This window comes from Callorhinchus milii, unplaced genomic scaffold (genome assembly GCF_018977255.1).
Source record: "Callorhinchus milii isolate IMCB2004 unplaced genomic scaffold, IMCB_Cmil_1.0 Scaffold30, whole genome shotgun sequence".
Lineage (NCBI taxonomy): Eukaryota > Metazoa > Chordata > Chondrichthyes > Chimaeriformes > Callorhinchidae > Callorhinchus > Callorhinchus milii.
Window position 1 is genome coordinate 3,845,372 of NW_024704771.1, and position 17,819 is coordinate 3,863,190.

At 50.8% G+C, this 17,819-nt stretch overlaps 2 protein-coding genes across 3 annotated transcripts in view; both read left to right on the forward strand.

Annotated features, from left to right (window-relative positions):
• LOC103178592 (butyrophilin subfamily 3 member A1) overlaps positions 1–5,858 on the forward strand; it is a 27,366-nt gene extending 21,508 nt beyond the window's left edge. The window contains exons 14-15 of the mRNA XM_042344789.1: positions 3,755–3,781; positions 4,873–5,858. Coding sequence (XP_042200723.1) covers positions 3,755–3,781; positions 4,873–5,385 — 540 coding nt within the window. The 3' untranslated portion in view covers positions 5,386–5,858. The remainder of the gene's footprint in view (positions 1–3,754; positions 3,782–4,872) is intronic.
• Positions 1–17,673, forward strand: part of LOC103191502 (butyrophilin subfamily 1 member A1) — a 19,316-nt gene extending 1,643 nt beyond the window's left edge. Inside the window, exons 1-8 of one of the 2 annotated variants that reach the window (XM_042344876.1) lie at positions 8,746–9,098; positions 11,401–11,472; positions 12,502–12,852; positions 13,277–13,555; positions 14,609–14,728; positions 15,388–15,405; positions 16,000–16,026; positions 16,864–17,673. In XM_042344876.1, coding sequence (XP_042200810.1) covers positions 11,403–11,472; positions 12,502–12,852; positions 13,277–13,555; positions 14,609–14,728; positions 15,388–15,405; positions 16,000–16,026; positions 16,864–17,426 — 1,428 coding nt within the window. In that variant the 5' untranslated portion in view covers positions 8,746–9,098; positions 11,401–11,402 and the 3' untranslated portion in view covers positions 17,427–17,673. Of the gene's footprint in view, positions 1–8,745; positions 9,099–11,400; positions 11,473–12,501; positions 12,853–13,276; positions 13,556–14,608; positions 14,729–15,387; positions 15,406–15,999; positions 16,027–16,863 lie in introns of those variants that run through there. The other variant, XM_007912495.2, reaches the window with a different exon arrangement.
• The last annotated feature ends 146 nt before the right edge of the window (positions 17,674–17,819 follow it).

Sequence of the window (17,819 nt, forward strand, 5' to 3'; positions counted from 1 at the left end):
CTCGGGTCCAAAACATTGACTGTCCAGTTCCTTGGGATATCCTCCCAACCTGAAAGGTGCTATACAAATGTAATTTTGTTGTTGTTGTTTATTATTATCCTTGCATTTGATATCGCGCTTTTCACGTTTTCTGGAAGTCTCAAAGTGCTTCACAGAATATACTGTAAAGTTAATTGACTTAATTGTTAATTGTTCCCTTAGTTTAGCACTTCATATATTCGGATAATGAATTTTGGGTTGTTTACAATGTCTATTTCCACTCCCTGGATGATGAAGCCATGTTTTCCTCTCTCCCCTCAGTGATTTCTATTAAATAAATTCATATAACAATGAGATGTGACATTGCCATCAGCAGAACACAGATCGGATTGAAAGTGTAGCATGTGAGAGGCTTGTGTTGTGTGTAATACAGTCACATAGGGGTAAATATGTTATTGTTGTTTGATATCAGAATAGATGTTTAAATCCCTATTTACATCCCTCGACAGACGAGTTCTTTCCCAAAGTGCCAGTGGATGTGGTGGTTTCCTCAGTGTTCTTAGGACTTGCCATATTGGTGCTGAGTGTTCTTGTCGGCTACAGTGTAAAACAGCGCAGAGAGATCAAAGGTAAGTTTCCACCAGTTATGTCTCTCAACCCAAGTCTCAGAACAGTCTGTTTTCATGTAAAAATATTAGTTTTATAAATTTAGATATAAAATAGCCGGTAAACGTTAATGCGAATGTGGGTCAGAGGTTGATCTAATGACACAGAATCATTCTAATCTCGTTTACCATCCACAGAGACGGAGAGGGGGTTTGCTAGTGGCAATGACATGAGTTTGCTTTTTGTATGTTGTTCGATTGTGGGAATAACTTCCCCCCCATATAAAATCTGTCTTCATCTTTCTCTGCATAGCTTGTTCTACACATAAAGTGAAAACCAATTGCAAAATGAGGTGTTAGTAATTCATAATAATAATCAATTTGGAAAATCACCTTTTATGTAAGAAAGAAGTCCCAATTGCTTCACAGGATACACTGTAAATTGCCGTAACTGTGTTTTGTGGTCAAATGCAGCAGCTAATTTGCATACAGCAACGTCGCACAAACAGACATAAAATGATTGATTTTTTTTTTATTTGGGGAATTATCGGCCAGGACACTGGCCAAAACTTACTTTTCTTTTCACATAGTGCCTTGGCTTCTTTAACATCTACCTGAAGACAGATGGGGCCTCGGTTTAATTCTCACCTGATGGAGAGCACAATACAGCCTCCCCCTCCCCCTGCCCCCCGTTTAGAGACTGAAAATACGGTGAAAGAGGAAGGACTTGAGATGGACTTTGAAGGTAGCTAAGGAAGGGGCACCAGGAAGGGGCAGATAGTGCAGCAGCAGAGAGTTGGTGTAATCTGGACTGGACATGATGAATGCATGGATTAGGGTCTCAACGGCCTGTGGTGGGAGGTTGTGGTGGAAGTGGGTAACGCTATGGAGATGGGGAAAGCCTCTGACCAGCGGCTTCAATCCACAACCTTCTGACTCGGAGGTGAGAGTCCGGGTGAATTGTGGTGAACTGTTGAGCTGTATTTGCTGTAGTTTATAACGTTGGTTAAAGTTGTAAAGATGCAGATTATTCATCACCATAATGCAATGTTCAGAATGTTTGTCGCTGCTCCAATCATTTTTCGGTGGTAACAATTTGTTTTTATTCAACAGCTCTTCAGCTAAGACTGGGTAAGCAAAACCAACCAACTGTTTCTGTTGTTGAGCAATCTCATTGACATACAGGAGGAGCCGCTTAAACCAGGCACATCGGGACTGGACCTTTTGTCCGGTTTATGTGGCGTCCAAAGTTAATCAAAGTCCTCTTCCCATCAGCAATCAATCCCAATTTGACTCCGCCCATTCTCTCCCCATTCCTCCGCCTCCCCTCACTGAGTGACAGCCCAAAGCCACTTGTGAATGGTTGGAGGCCGCTGTCAATCAGCCACACTTTGACTCCTCCCATCTCCATCCCAGAGACTCTTGCGGCGAGTGAGTGGACACAGTGGTGACCAGCGAGACATTCTGTCCAGATTAACCGATTTTTATCCGAATAAACAATCAGCATTTTGTCAGATTATCAGATCATCACATCGCCAAATAATTACATTTACTGTGAAATGTGTTTCACACAATCTTAAACCAGCAGAGAGACAAGACCGAGAGAGGTCAATGTTAATTAACTGAACAGTTATAGAGGTGACACAGAGAAAGCTACATAGAGAGACAGAGAGAACAACAACAACAAGATTCCATTTTTTGAGCGCCTTTCACGTCAGGAGGATGTCCCAAGGCTGCAGTTGGGTCAGGACCCGAGCAGTGGGGGAAATAATCAGGGTTTGTTTAGGGAAGGGAGGGGGCGAGGAGGGGGTAGAGAGTCGAGAGGGGAGCTGAAGGCTCGGTCAAAGAGAAAGGTCTGGAGACCGACCTTGAAGGAGGAAAGGGAGGAAGCGGCGAAGACACTGGGGGATGGAGTTCCAGAGCCTCGGGGCTGAGAGGCTGAAGGCCCGGCCACCGATGGTAGGGCGGTTGGGGCGGGGGATGTGGAGCAGACCGGAGCCAGAGGAACGCAGGGTACGGGCAGGTAAGTAGGGGGGATAGTAGGTCAGAGAGATAGGAGGGAGCGAGGCCATGAATGGCCTTGTAGGTGAGGATGAGGATCTTGAATTCGATCCTCTGGGGGATGGGGAGCCAGTGGAGGCGAGCGAGGGTGGGAGTGATGTGGTCGCGAAAAGTATACGTTAACTGTAATTATAATTATAACTATAATCAACTGTGAACATTAGGAGGAGATGGACAAAGTTAGAGAGAAAAGGAGCCTCACAGGGCGAGAAAGAGTTAAAACAATGATGTGAAGCGAGAGAATGATATAATGTGATCTCATGACCTGCCTGAATTCTCTTAATTGCCAGCGTTTTAACATTGCAAAAACATGTTATCTGTTATTTGGACGGATATTATGTCAATTCGAATCCAAAGACCTATAGTTTTGCTGGAATCCCTTTATTTCTTACAGAATTGTTTATTTTGTCACCTGTCCATCTGGTATTTGATAGTTAACCACTGTTTGGTTTAGCATCCACTGCCTCGCCCGCCCCACCGTTGGCAGGAGGCCTTCTGCCACTCTGCCCCTACCCTCTGGGACTACATCTCGCAGTCCCTCCGCCTCGCCCGCCCCACCGTTGGCAAGAGGCCTTCTGCCACTCTGCCCCTACCCTCTGGGACTACATCTCGCAGTCCCTCCGCCTCGCCCCGTACCTTGCCTCCCTCAAGACCCATCTCAAGACACTCCTCTTCGACAGTGGTTTCAATCACTCTGCTTCCCCCTCTGCCTACCACCCTCCCCAATCCCAAACCCCAGCTCAGGTCTGAAACACTGACTGTCCAGCGATTGGGACGTCCTCCCGATGTGAAAGGCACTATACACATGTAATTTTGTTGTTGTTGTTGTGCCTCAGTTAGCTCTGGGGCTGCCTCCTTCCTTGTTGGTGACAAACAAACTATCCCCTGGTCACATTGTGACCCTTTTTAGCTCCACACAACCTTCATCACAGTCCATTGTTATGGCTCTGTTGTTTCTACACCTCACTCCTATTTGTGCAAAAAAAATCTTCACTTATTAATATTCAGTCTCTCAGACATGAAAATCTGTGGGTGGGGTCACGTGGAATTAAGTTAAACACAGCCGTGTAGCACTGACCTGATCACCTCTCCTTTCTTCTTGTTTCCAGTCAGGAGAAAGCTTACCCACTGTGCAGGTAAGAGTCTCAGTAACCAGAGAACATAATATTCACATAAACCTGTCGCCTTCATTGCTAAACACTGGGACTGAGGGTCTGAATGGAACTCCTGCAATCTATTACCGACTGGTCAGTGACGTGTAGAATGAACTGGAAGGATACAAACTCTGTATAGTAAAAGATAATAATATAAATAAGACAATGGGGAGAAAATGTGACAGTGAAAATATCAGAAAAGTTTATTAAAAGGTGAGAATAAAACTCAGATTCTCAGTTTTAGTTTTCGAGCAAATTGGTTCTGAGTTCCAGAATTTCAGTCACCAATTGTTCGTACAGAGACGTCCAGTTTGTGAATGTCGCCGTTTGATCCCAACAATGGACTTTCCTGATTCTCCAGGTTTGGGATCAAACCGGTTTATACAATCCAGTCACTGGGAAATCTACTCCCTGTTTATATACAATCCCGACACTGGGAAATCCACTCCCTGTTTATATACAATCCAGTCACTGGGAAATCTACTCCCTGTTTATATACAATCCCGACACTGGGAAATCTACTCCCTGTTTATATACAATCCCGACACTGGGAAATCTACTCCCTGTTTATATACAATCCCGACACTGGGAAATCTACTCCCTGTTTATATACAATCCAGTCACTGGGAAATCTACTCCCTGTTTATATACAGGAAAATGATTTAACTTTCCAAATTTACCCCCACACATCATTATATTCCCCCCCCCCCAACACACTCATATTCACCCCAACACACACATTCCCCCCATTGACACATATCCCTCCAAACACCCTCTCATCCCTCCCACACACACATTCCCCCCAACCGCCCTACATCCACCCCCACACATACAGCCCCCCACACACTACAAGTGCGCCGCCTCCCCCACGCGAGCACCTCGCCCCCTATGCACGGGCCGTCCCCACAAACACGCGCACACCCCCCCCCCACCACGCACCCCCCCCCCCCACACGCTGTGAGCCTTTGTTTCCAGATATAGTTTTTTTACACACAAAGTCGGAATTTGTGGATTTACCCCTCACTCCACTTTGTGTTATTTCTCTCTCTCTCTCAGCTCCGGCCGCTCTGACTCTGGATCCTGACACAGCCCATCCCCGGCTCATCCTGTCTGAGGACCTGACCAGTGTGCGATGCGGAGACAAACTGCAGCAGCTCCTCGACACTCCGAAGAGGTTTAGTGAAGATCTCATCGTCCTGGGATCTGAGGGCTTCACATCAGGGAGACATTACTGGGAGGTGCAGGTGGGCAACAAGACTGTGTGGATTGTGGGAGTGGTGAGGGAGTCTGTCAACAAGAAAGAATCAATCACACTGTCACCAGAGGATGGGGTCTGGGGGGTGTGGCTGTGGTACCAGGACTATGAAGCTCTGACCTCCCCTCCCACCCGCCTGCCCCTGACAGTGAGACCCGGGAAGATCGGGGTGTACCTGGACTACGAGGAGGGACAGGTGACATTTTACAATGCTGACGACATGTCTCATCTCCACACTTTCACTGAGAAACTTTATCCTCTCTTCAATCCCTGGCATAACGATGACGGGAAAAACTCTGAGCCTCGGAGAATCTGCCCAGTGACAGATTAATGAGGAGGAAAACCCTCAGCCATTCCCTCTGTTTGACTGTTATAACCTGGAGGTTTGGACGATGCCGAGTGTTTGCTTCTGTGCGTTACCCCACACCAGTTTGGAGCTGAGTTTGTGACGGGAAGTGAAGGGCGGGGCTGAGCGGGGTCTCCCGGGGAGACGTCAGCTCCACCTTGTACCCCGAGCAGGGAACGCCGTCTATGGCCGACGTCACCGAGCAGCCGCGACACGGCACCTGCACATTCCAGACCCATCTCAAGACCCTCCTCTGCGACCGTGCTTTCGATCTCCCTGCTTCCCCCGCTTTCCTCCACCACCCGCCCCACCCCTATCCCCAGCTCAGGCCCGTAATTCTGTCTGTCCAGTGCCTCGGGACGTCCTCCCGACGTGAAAGTCGCTCTACACATGTCATTTTGTGGTGGTGTCGGTTGTCCTGTGAGTTCCAGGGAACAAATAAATAATCGAAACCTGCAGTTACCGCTTCACTGCCGCTAAACGGTGGTGTTGCACTGTGAAACTTGCCATATTGCAGTAGATTGACTGATGCTCCTTGAGAGCAGCTGAGCAGCATCTGACTGCAGCTGATCTGGGGCTTGGCAACGCATGTCAGAAATAAGTCCGTCCTCCATGATGGTCCTCGATCTGGTCGCCGGGCCAGGTGGGTCCGCAGTATTCCAGGGCACTGCTGATGGCAGCCGAGTCCAGCCTGGCACATCGGCAGGACCTGGCAGGGCAAACCAGTCACTGTGGGCAGGGAGTCATCCCACTCAGCTCCTGATAACCCTTCAGCCAAAGCCCTGACAGGCTGAGTGGACAAGCAGCAGGAAAGCTTGTCAGACAATGATTTAAACGTGGCAAGCTTTGCTGTTTCAGCTGCTTAGACTCCAGCGGTCACCACAACGCACGCTCTGGGGTCCCCAAGCTTGGTTCGTGCCAACATGAACTAATACTTTGCCCACAAATATACAGTCAATTCACTTTACAGTGTGTTCTGTGAAGCGCTTTGGGATGTCCTCCCGACGTGAAAAGCGCTATATCAAATGCAAGGATTATTATTATTATTACATCAATAATATTAAACCTTGCGTTTGATACAGCGCCTTATCATGTCTTTCAGACGTCTCAAAGCGATTCACAGAATATATTGTAAAGTGAACTGACTGTGTATTTTGTGGGCGAAACTCAACAGTCAGTTGCGCACAGCAGTGTCCCACGACAGTCGTGGACTGAGGGACCACATTTTTTTCTTTTTTTTGGAAGGACTATTATCCCTGGAAAGTCATCTGCTCGTCGATTAACAACCAGGTTCCCTCCTTACTGTTGGTAAACAGAGATCTAAACTTGTCTAAGGTTTCGTCCCACCCTGGAATCGAACCCCGGTTCTCTCGCTTGCAAGGCGAGCGCTCTAACCACTACACTGCAGGACACCACAGATGAGGTATTGTGTCCCTGGGGCAAAATTTGCCCCCATCTTGAGTTCGGCCACAAACTGAGCAGAACAATAACATTGTGAAACAGACACACATCAGAGAAACGTAGCCATTAATCCAACAGTCTCCAATAACTTTCAGGATCAACAATTGTTGTGAGTTCAATTTTTTGTACGTGTCCGTGGATCTGTTACCTCCGGCCTCGACTACTCTAACGCCCTCCTCACTGGTCACTCCGGCTCCACTATCCACAAACTAGGACTCATCGAAAACTCCCCCGCACTTGCTCTCACCCACACTGGTCTCCGTCCCCCCATCACCCCAGGCCTCGCCAGGCTCCACCGGCTCTCTATCACAGAACAGATCGATTTCAAGATCCTCTCACTCGTCTGCAAATCCCATCACATCCTGACATCCCCCGACCTCCCCCACCCGCTCACTCCCAACCTCCCCCACCCGCTCACTCCCGTCCTCCCCCGCCCGCTCACTCCCGACCTCCCCCACCCACTCACTCCCGACCTCCCCCACCCGCTCACTCCCGACCTCCCCACAAGCTCACTCCCGACCTCCCCCACAAGCTCACTCCCGACCTCCCCCACAAGCTCACTCCCGACCTCCCCCGCCCGCTCACTCCCGACCTCCCCACCCGCTCACTCCCGATCTCCCCACCCGCTCACTCCCGACCTCCCCCATCCGCTCACTCCCGACCTCCCCCGCCCGCTCACTCCCGACCTCCCCCACCCACTCACTCCCGATCTCCCCCTCCCGCTCACTCCCGACCTCCCCAGCCACTCACTCACGACCTCCCCACCCGCTCACTCCCGACCTCCCCCACCCACTCACTCCCGATCTCCCCCACCCGCTCACTCCCTACCTCCCCCACCCGCTCACTCCCGACCTCCCCCACTCGTTCACTCCGACCTCCCCCACCCGCTCACTCCCGACCTCCCCCATCCGCTCACTCACGACCTCCCCCACCCGCTCACTCCCGACCTCCCCCACCGCTCACTCCCGACCTCCCCCACCCACTCACTCCCGATCTCCCCCACCCGCTCACTCCCTACCTCCCCCACCCGCTCACTCCCGACCTCCCCACCCGCTCACTCCCGACCTCCCCCACCGGCTCACCCCCGACCTACCCCACACGCTCACTCCCGACCTCCCCCACCCGCTCACTCCCGACCTCACCGACCCGCTCACTCCCGATCTCCCCCACCCGCTCACTCCCGATCTCCCCCACCCACTCACTCCTGACCTCCCCACCCGCTCACTCCCGACCTCCCCCACCCGCTCACTCCCGACCTCCCCCACCCACTCACTCCCAACCTCCCTCACCCGCTCACTCCCGACCTCCCCCACCGGCTCACTCCCAACCTCCCCCACCCGCTCACTCCCGACCTCCCCCACCCGCTCACTCCGATCACCCCACCCGCTCACTCCCGACCTCCCCCACCCGCTCACTCCCGACCTCCCCCACCCGCTCACTCCCGACCTCCCCCACCCGCTCACTCCCGACCTCCCCCACAAGCTCACTCCCGACCTCCCCCACCCACTCACTCCCAACCTCCCCCACCCGCTCACTCCCGACCTCCCCATCCGCTCACTCCCGACCTCCCCCATCCGCTCACTCCCGATCTCCCCCACCCGCTCACTCCCGACCTCCCCCACCCGCTCACTCCCGACCTCTCCCCACCCGCTCACTCCCGACCTCTCCCCGCCCGCTCACTCCCGACCTCCCCACCGGCTCACTCCCGACCTCCCCACTCGCTCACTCCCAACCTCCCCCACCCGCTCACTCCTGACCTCCCCCATCCGCTCACTCCCGACCTCCCCCACCCGCTCACTCCCGACCTCACCGACCCGCTCACTCCCGACCTCCCCCACCCGCTCACTCCCGACCTCCCCCACCGCTCACTCCCGACCTCCCCCACCCGCTCACTCCCGACCTCCCCCATCCGCTCACTCCTGATCTCTCCCCACACGCTCACTCCCTACCTCCCCCACCCGCTCACTCCCGACCTCTCCCACCTGTTCACTCTACGCTACCCACTGCCACCGCCCTCGCACAATGGGAGCTATATACAAAATATTACAAGTCTGGCGATGGGTCTCCAGGTGTGTCAGACGCCCGACTGACCCCCAAAAGTATCGGGTGACCCTAATCTTCACTTCTGTTTTAAAAAACCTTTCTAAATGAAAGTGAAACTTAAGATTCTTTCTCGTTTCACTCAACGCCATTTTATGTTGTGCTTTGCAACCACTCGTCCCTGACTGCAGAGAAAGGTAAGAGACGCGGACTTTCGGGTCATATGTTCACTTGAGGAGAGGAGAATGATAGATGCTTTTTAATAGCAGTGTTTCAATGACAGGTTCTCTGTGTGTGTGAAGCCGATGGCTCCACACGGTCAGATCTCTGTCTCTCTGGGAACCTCCTTGAATTATTTCTGGTTGGGAGTTGCTTGTGCTGCGGACTGTCAGCCTGACCGCCCCTGGCACAGGAGCACAGAGAGGGGCACAGAGAGGGGCACAGAGAGGGGCACAGAGAGGGGCTGAGAGAGGGGCACAGAGAGGGGCTGAGAGAGGGGCACAGAGAGGGACACAGAGAGGGGGAGAGGAGCACAGAGAGGGGCTGAGAGAGGGGCACAGAGGGGCTGAGAGAGGGACACAGAGAAGGGCTGAGAGAGGGGCACAGAGAGGGGCACAGTGAGGGGCACAGAGAGGGACACAGAGAGGGGGAGAGGGGCACAGAGAGGGGCTGAGAGAGGGGGAGAGGGCACAGAGAGGGGGAGAGAGGGGTTCAGAGAGGGACACAGAGAGGGGGAGAGGGGCACAGAGAGGGGGAGAGAGGGACACAGAGAGGGGGAGGGGCTGAGGAGGGCACAGAGAGGGGAGAGAGGGGGACACAGAGAGGGGAGAGAGGGACACAGAGAGGGGGAGGGGCACAGAGCGGGACACAGAGAGGGGGAGAGGGCACAGAGAGGGCACAGAAGGGGAGAGGGCACAGAGAGGGGGAGAGAGGGACACAGAGAGGGGAGAGGGGCTGAGAGAGGGGCACAGAGAGGGGCTGAGAGGGGGAGAGGGCACAGAGAGGGGGAGAGAGGGGTTCAGAGAGGGACACAGGGAGGGGGAGAGGGGCACAGAGAGGGGTTCAGAGAGGGACACAGAGAGGGGGAGAGGGGCACGGAGAGGGGCTGAGAGAGGGAGAGGGGGCACAGAGAGGGGGAGAGGCGCTGAGAGAGGTGCACAGAGAGGGGGAGAGAGGTGCTGAGAGAGGGGAGAAAGAGGGAAGCGGACAGAGAGAGAGAAAAAGGTGATGAGAGAGGGCGAGAGAGAAGATGGCGAGAGAGAGAAGGGGAGATGGGGGTGGAGCAAGAATTAGAAAGAGAGGTGGGTTTAAAGAAAAAATCCGACTCATTCAGAACTGTGCCGCCCATGTCCTGACCCGAACCAAACTCCATCCCCACATCTCACCCGTTCCGGGCTTTCACTCCCTGGCACCTCCCTCCCTCCGCGACCCCCTCACTCCCCAATCCACCATCCGGCACCACCCCTCGACGGGCAACCGACCACCTGCTCGTGCCTCGCTCCCTCCTCCGCCCCACCATCGGAGGTGGCGCATCCAGCCACTGCGCCCCGAAGCTTTGGAATACTCTCCCTCACTCCCCATGTCTTGCCCCCCCCCACACCCCCCCACCACCGCCACCACCTCCACCAAGCTCGGAGTGGGGCTCCACCTCTGTTAAGCGCTCTGTATGGAATGGCGCAAGTCATTATTGTTGTATATTCCTGTATTAACAACAAGGATTAAAATACTGTTAATGGCTCTATAACCTCAGTGTGTGAGAGAGGGAATATGGGAGAGAGAGATGGAGAGAGGGAGGGAGGGAAAGAGTGTAAGCCAATGAGTGTATGAGAGATGGAGGGAGTGAGGGAGGGAGTGAGGGTGAGAGGCTATGTGTGAGGGAGAGGTTTGCATCAACTACAGTTTCCGCCATCGAGTTTCCCCGCATCAATCCGCTATCGGTTATTTGTTTATAATAAGCCTTATGTTTGATATAGTGTCTTAACACGTTGCTGGGACTCAAAGCGCTTCACAGAATATACTGTAAAGTGGAGTGACTGTATATTTTGTGGGCAAATTGCGATTCCAGGGAGAAACGTTGAGCAAGTTTCCTTACTCCTCACATCTCTTGTTTACTTCGCGGTAAGTAGGAACCCAAGCTAAACTATTCGATTGGTGGATGGCTTTTCCGAGGATAATAATCCCTTCCAAAAAATAAAGGTCAATCAATACGACTGTTTGTGGGACACTGCTGTGTGTAATTGACTGCTGCGTTTTGCCCACAAAACATACAAACAATTCACTTTACAGTAGATACTCTGTGAAGCGCTTTGAGACGTCTCAAAGAAGTGATTAGGCGCAAACTTAAGGATTATTATTATTATAAATGTTACGGTCCCGACTGGTGTGAGTTTTACTGCGCGATCACAAATGTCACAGAAAGATTTTGAAGTTTACTTGTGATCACTCATATCTGTCTCTAATCACCTTCGCTGTGTTCTAACCAGTTCTAATTTCCTTTAGGAATGTCTGGTGAAATGACGTGGAGACATTTTGCTCAGATACTTTGCTTTGTACTTTGCCTCTCGCAGTCTGGTGAGAAAACATATTTTACCGCTTCGATTTTTTGAAAAAAAACATCAATTTCTTTCTGATTTTCTCCCCGTCCGGCGTCCTCTCGGGGGTATGTTTGCCTTCTCTATCGCCGTGGAGTCCTGTAGTGCAGTGGTTAGTGCGCTCGCCTCGCAAGTGAGAAGACCGGGTTCGATTCCCTGGTTCGATTCCCAGGTGGGGCAAGTTTCCTTACTCCACATTTCCCTGGAAAGTACTCCAAGCAGGAAGTAAGGAGTGGTTAGTCGATTGCTGGATCCCTTTCTGTGCGTGTAATAATCCCTTCCAAACAATACACCCCAAAATAATCAATCGATCCACGACTGTTCGTGGGACACCGCTGTGTGCAATTGGATGCATTTCTCCCACAAAATACACACTTTACAGTGTATCCTGGGAAGCGCTTTGAGGTGTCCCGATAAGGCGCTGTATCAAATGCAACGTTATTATTATATTATTATGTTCGAACATTAGCAGCAAGTTTTGGAAGGTTGTGTGTCTCCCCAGTGGTCAGTAATGGGCGCTATAGAGGTGGATTGACCTAATGACACACAGGTTATCAGCCTGGCTCAGCGGTAGCTCTCACTCCCGAGTCAGAAGGTTGTGCGTTCAAGCCTTGCGATCACGCCACAACCTTCGCATGAAATAGCACCTCATCACATCTCAAAGCACTTCGCAGAATATACAGTAAAGTGAATTGACTGTACATTTTGTGGGAGAAGCACGGCAGCCAATTGCGCGCAGCAGCTTCCCACAAACAGTCGTGGATTCAGTGACCAAGTTATCGTTAGTATTTTTTTTTGGAGGGATTATTGCCCCGGAAAAGCGATCCGCCGGTCGACTAACAACCGGGATCCTACTCACTGCTAGGTAAACAGAGGCGCGTGGAGTAAGAACACTTGCCTAAGGTTTTGCCCCGCCTGGGAATAATAAGTCCTCTCGCTTAGTATTATTGTTGTACGAGACGGTGTGATCGAGCAAATCCTGACTTCTTCCATTGTTTCATTGATTAAGATGAGAAATTCACAGTCATCGGCCCAGCTCACCCTGTCCAAGGCTTTGCTGGTTCAGAGGTTGTCCTGGACTGTAAGTGCTCCGTAGGCTTGCCGCTGCCGACAGTGGAGGTGAGATGGTTCAGATCAAGCTTTGCCATCCCCGTGCACCTATTCCAAGACGGACACACTAATGCAAGCAAGCAAGATAAAACCTACAGAGGCAGAACAGAACTGTTTACAGAGGAGTTTATCAACGGCAACATGTCCCTCAAACTCAAAGACGTGCAGTGGTCAGACAGAGGAGAGTACACCTGTTACATCGATGACAAGCAATCGTATGACGAGGCAACAATAGAATTACAAGTCCAGAGTAAGTAACATCGTGGAGTCCTGTAGCGTAGTGGTTAGAGCACTCGCAAGCGAGAGGACCCGGTTCCAATTCCCAGGCAGGGCGAAACGTTTCCTTACTCCTTACTCGATTGGCGGGTCGCTTTTCTGAGGGTAATAATCCCTTCAAAAAATAATAATTTGGTTACTCAACCCACGACTGTTTATGGGACGCTACGGTGAATTCAGCATATTTACAGTATATTCAGTGAAGCGCTTTGAGACGTCTCGAAGACGTGATAAGGCGCTATATCAATTGCAAGGATTATTATTATTATTGTCATTGAAGAGTTGAATTCGTAGCTTCAGACTGTGAAAGAGTTGCGCCGAGTAAATTCTTATGTTCATAAGTTGTTGTTGAATCATTTCCGCTGCTGTTCCCAACTGTTCGCTCGGTGCACTCACAGTTCTCGGCAGTCAGCCTTGGATTCACATGGAAGGACATGAAGAGAACGGGATTAAGCTTGTGTGCGAGTCCGAGGGATGGATTCCTGAGCCCGAGGTCTGGTGGGTGGATGGGAACGAACGCAAACTGACAGCACAAACCAAACTAGACACGTCTCCCGATGGTTTAATCAAGGTCCAGACTTCCTTAAGTGTCACGAAAGATGCCGGCAACAAGTTCAGGTGCCTGTTCATCAATAATTTAACCAAGAAACAAACAGAAGGAAGAATCCAGATCGCAGGTCAGTCAACGTGTGATGTTGGATCAGTTCAAGATCCTCGTCCTCATCATTAAAGCCCTCCATCTTGGCCTCGCTCCTCCCTCTCCCTCTGTGACCTCCTAAAACTTCACCAACCTGCCCGCTCCCTCCGCTCAGTAGGCTCCGGCCTGCTCCACGTCTCCCACCCTGCCCGCCCCACCAGCAGCAGTCGGGCCTTCAGCCATTCTGCCCCCTGCCATCGAGATTAGGTGTCAGCCTGGCTCAGTTGGCAGCACTCGCTAGTCTCTGGGTCAGAAGGTTGGGGGTTCAAGTTCCATGTCGGGACTTTGAGTCCATACTACAGGCCAGGGTGGTCCAACAGGTGGCCCGCGGGCCGCATCCGGCCCACAGGATGATTTAATCCAGCCCACAAACAGTCACGCTGTGTGTCCAGAGCCCAGGTTTAGTTGGATCTCTGTCTGTGTGTGTGTGTGTGTATATCAGTTTTACAGATAAATGTACACACACACAGGCAGGGACACAGATATACACAGACTGAGCGAGAGATACACATAGACAGAGAGAGAGCGATACAGAGATACACAGACAGAGAGAGGAATAGATACAGAGATACACAGACAGAGCGAGGGAGAGATCCAGAGATATTTCCTTACTCAACACACATCTGTTTACCGAGCAGTAAGTAGGAACCTGGTTGTTAGTCGATTAGTGGATCACTTTCCGGGGGTAATAATCCCTTCAAAAATAAAGGATTTGGTCAGTCAATCCACGACTGCTGTGCACAATTAGCTGCTGTATTTCTCCCCCAACTGCACAGTCGCTACGCTTTACGGTATATTCCGTGAAGCGCTTTGAGACGTCTCAAACACGTGATAAGGCACTATATCAAACGCAAGGATTATTATTATTATTAAATCCTGTGAATGGCTTTGGAACGTCCTCCCAACGTGAAAGACGCCGGGCTAAACGTAAGGATTATTAGTTTTCCGGAGGAGGAAGTGTCCCCGTGCATTTGGGTAACTCAGGTCGGTGAGAAATACAAAACTGATCCACGTTATTGCTTTTGCTTTTCAGATTATTTTTTCCCCCGTGTCTCTCTGGGGCTGGTCTTTTGTTTGTTATTCTTCTTCACTTTCCTGGCCGGGTTCTGTGGGTTTTTGGTCTTCATCTGGAAGAAATACCAACAGACTAAAGGTACGTTCCAATCCGAATCCAGGAACCCCAACCATTCCAGGCCCATTCCTAACTCTGTGATTTCCTCCCCACCACAAGTCATTCCGAGAACCACTTTTGGACTCACAGCCGCCTAACGTAGCACTAAGCGTAGTGTAGTGCCTTAGTGTAGTAGTTAGAGTACTCGCCTCGCAAGTCAGAGGACCCGGGTTCGATTTCCAGGTCGGGTAAAACCTTAGGCAAGTTTCCTTACGTCTCCCATACGTCTCTGTTTATCCAGCAGTAAGTAGGAACCCTGTTGTTAGTCGATTGGCCTATCACTTTTCCAGGTGTGATCATCCCTTCAATAAATAAATGAATTAATTTTTGAAAAACTCACGACTCTTTGTGGGACGCTGCTGTGCACAATTGACTGCCACGTTTCATCCACAAAATATACAATCAATCCACTTTACAGAATATCCTGAAGCGCTTTGAGACGTCCCAACGACATGATAAGGAGCTTTATCAAATGCGAGGATTATTATTCTGTTATTATGTGACCCACAATTTCTCAACAATAAATGTTGTCGTTCTTTATACCCGGCACCAAACCTACAAGCAAACGATTACACGGAGATTGGAGTTGGAAGTAGAAGCCGTGTGATTAATACACATTTTATTTTATTTTTACCCAACAGAACTTAATAAAGAACTGGGTAAGTTACACATACAATGTCTCCTGATTTACCGGCATCTCTGTATCAGCCTCCGCCCCTCAGTCTCTATCAACCTCAACCCCTTAGTCTCTATCAGTCTCCACCCTGTGGTCATGTAGCTTAGTGGTTAGACCACTCACTTCGCAAGCGAGAGGACCTGGGTTGGATTCCCGGGCGAGGCAAAAAGGTGGGCAAGTTTCCTTACTCCACACGCCTCTGTTTACCGAGCAGTAAGTAGGAACCCGGTCGTGAATCAATTGTCGGAGAAAACAATCCCTTCAAAAAAATAACAATAATAATAATTTGATCACTCAATTTGCGACTGCTTGTGGGACGCTGCTGTGCGCAATCGGCTGCCGCATTTCGACCCCAAAACATTGCAGTCAATTCACTTTTTAGTCTGTGCTGTGAAGCGCTTTGAGACATTTAGAAGACATGATAAGGCGCTATATCATGTGCAAAGGTTATTATTATTATTGTTATTATTATCACTAGACCTCAGTCTCTATCAGTCTCTACCGCTCAGGATTATTATTATCTGCCTCGTTCTTAGCCATGTAGCCTTATCACCTGTTTGTTTGACTTCTGTTGCAGAGTGGCAGTGGATGTTTGCGTGTGCAGGTAAGGATCCTTTTACCACAAACGAAACCATGTGTTTAATCTGTCCTTGCCTCTTGTACACAGTTTGTAAACAACCCCCTCCCCATCTAAGTGTGAGCCTGGCTCAGTGGTAGCCCTCTCGCCTCTGTGTCAGAAGTTTGTGGGTTCAAGCCCCAAGTCGGGACTTGGAATCGCAGTCTAAGCTGATGCTCCGATGCAGCGCTGGGGGGAGAGTTGCATTTTGTCGGAGGCGTCGTCCTTTGGGTGAGATGTTAAACCGAGGTCTCGTCTGCCTGTTCAGGCAGATGTTAAAGATCTCCCGCGGCGCTATTCCAAAAGAGAAGGGAGTTTCTCTCTCTCTCCTGGTCATCAATGTGTCCTGGCCAACAATCCAACCCCATTGAGATAACCTTATGTGTCTTTGAGCTTAGATTATGAATGAATATGGATGAGGGAGGGGAGGGAGGGGAGGGGAGTGGGGTGGGGGGTGGGGGGAGAGGGAGGGAGGGAATGCAAGCAAGCAAACAAAAATGGTCACTTAATCAACGACTGTTTGTGGAGTATATGGTGTGAAGCACTTTGAGACGTCTCGAAGACGTGATGAGGCGCTATTATTAATAATAATAATCCTTGCATTTGATATCGCGCTTTTCACGTCTTCGAGACGTCTCAAAGCGCTTCGCAGAATATAATGTAAAGTGAGTTGACTGTATATCTTGTGGCCCAAACGCGGCAGCCAATTGCGTAGAGCAGTCGTGGAATTAGTGACCAATTTCTTTCATTTTTCTTCAAATGCAAGGATTATTATTTCTATTATTAAGAATTATTGTCAAGTTAGTGATGTGATTCTCGCTCTAGTTACAGTCAGACTGGATCCTGACACAGCCCATAACAAGCTCGTGCTGTCTGAGGACCTGACCAGTGTGTCATCTGGAGACAAACATCAACTGTTCCCCGACTCCCCGAAGAGGTTTAGTTACTGGGCCAGTGTCCTGGGATCTGAGGGCTTTTCCTCAGGGAAGCGCTACTGGGAAGTGCAGGTGGGCAGCAAGACAGAGTGGAGCTTGGGGGTGGCCAGAGAGTCCATTGAGAGGACAGAGGAGATCAAACTATCACCGGAGAACGGAATCTGGAGTTTGATCCTGAGAAACGGGAGTGATTATTGGGCCCGTGATAACCCTTGGATCCGCCTGACGGTGAACGAGAAGCCCAGGAAGATCGGAGTGTTCCTGGACTACGAGGCGGGGAAGGTGTCGTTCTACAACGCTGATAAGATGTCTCACCTCCACACTTTCACTGAGACGTTCACAGAGAGAATGTATCCTTATTTCTGCCCCTGGTTTCCCGACGGTGGCAGCAATTCCGAACCGCTGGTAATTTGTCGGGTCAAGAGTAAAGCCGAGAGTTTAAAGCCGTCTTAAGTCACTGTTAGTCAACTGGTTTTGACCGAGCCAAAGGGATTTCGTCTTCAAACCCCTTCACTCCCTGACCTCTCCCGACCTCCCTGAGCTGCTTACTCAATCCAACCCACTACCCGCTGCCTCAGCTCGACTGCTGCTGCCTCCTGCTTGTCCCACGTGCCCTCTGCTCCACCATCGATGGCCAAACTTTCAGCTACTTCGCCTCGATACTCTGGAACACTCTACCTCAATCCCTCCGCCTTGCCCCTTCCTTCCCCGTCTTCAAGTCGCGCCTGAAGACCTTCCTCTTCGAGTGTGCCTATGGTCACATTCCCCCCCCCCCCATCCCCCTCTACCCCCAGCTCAGCGTCGTGCTACACCACTGCCAAGCGTTCTGAGATGCTACCATTGCGT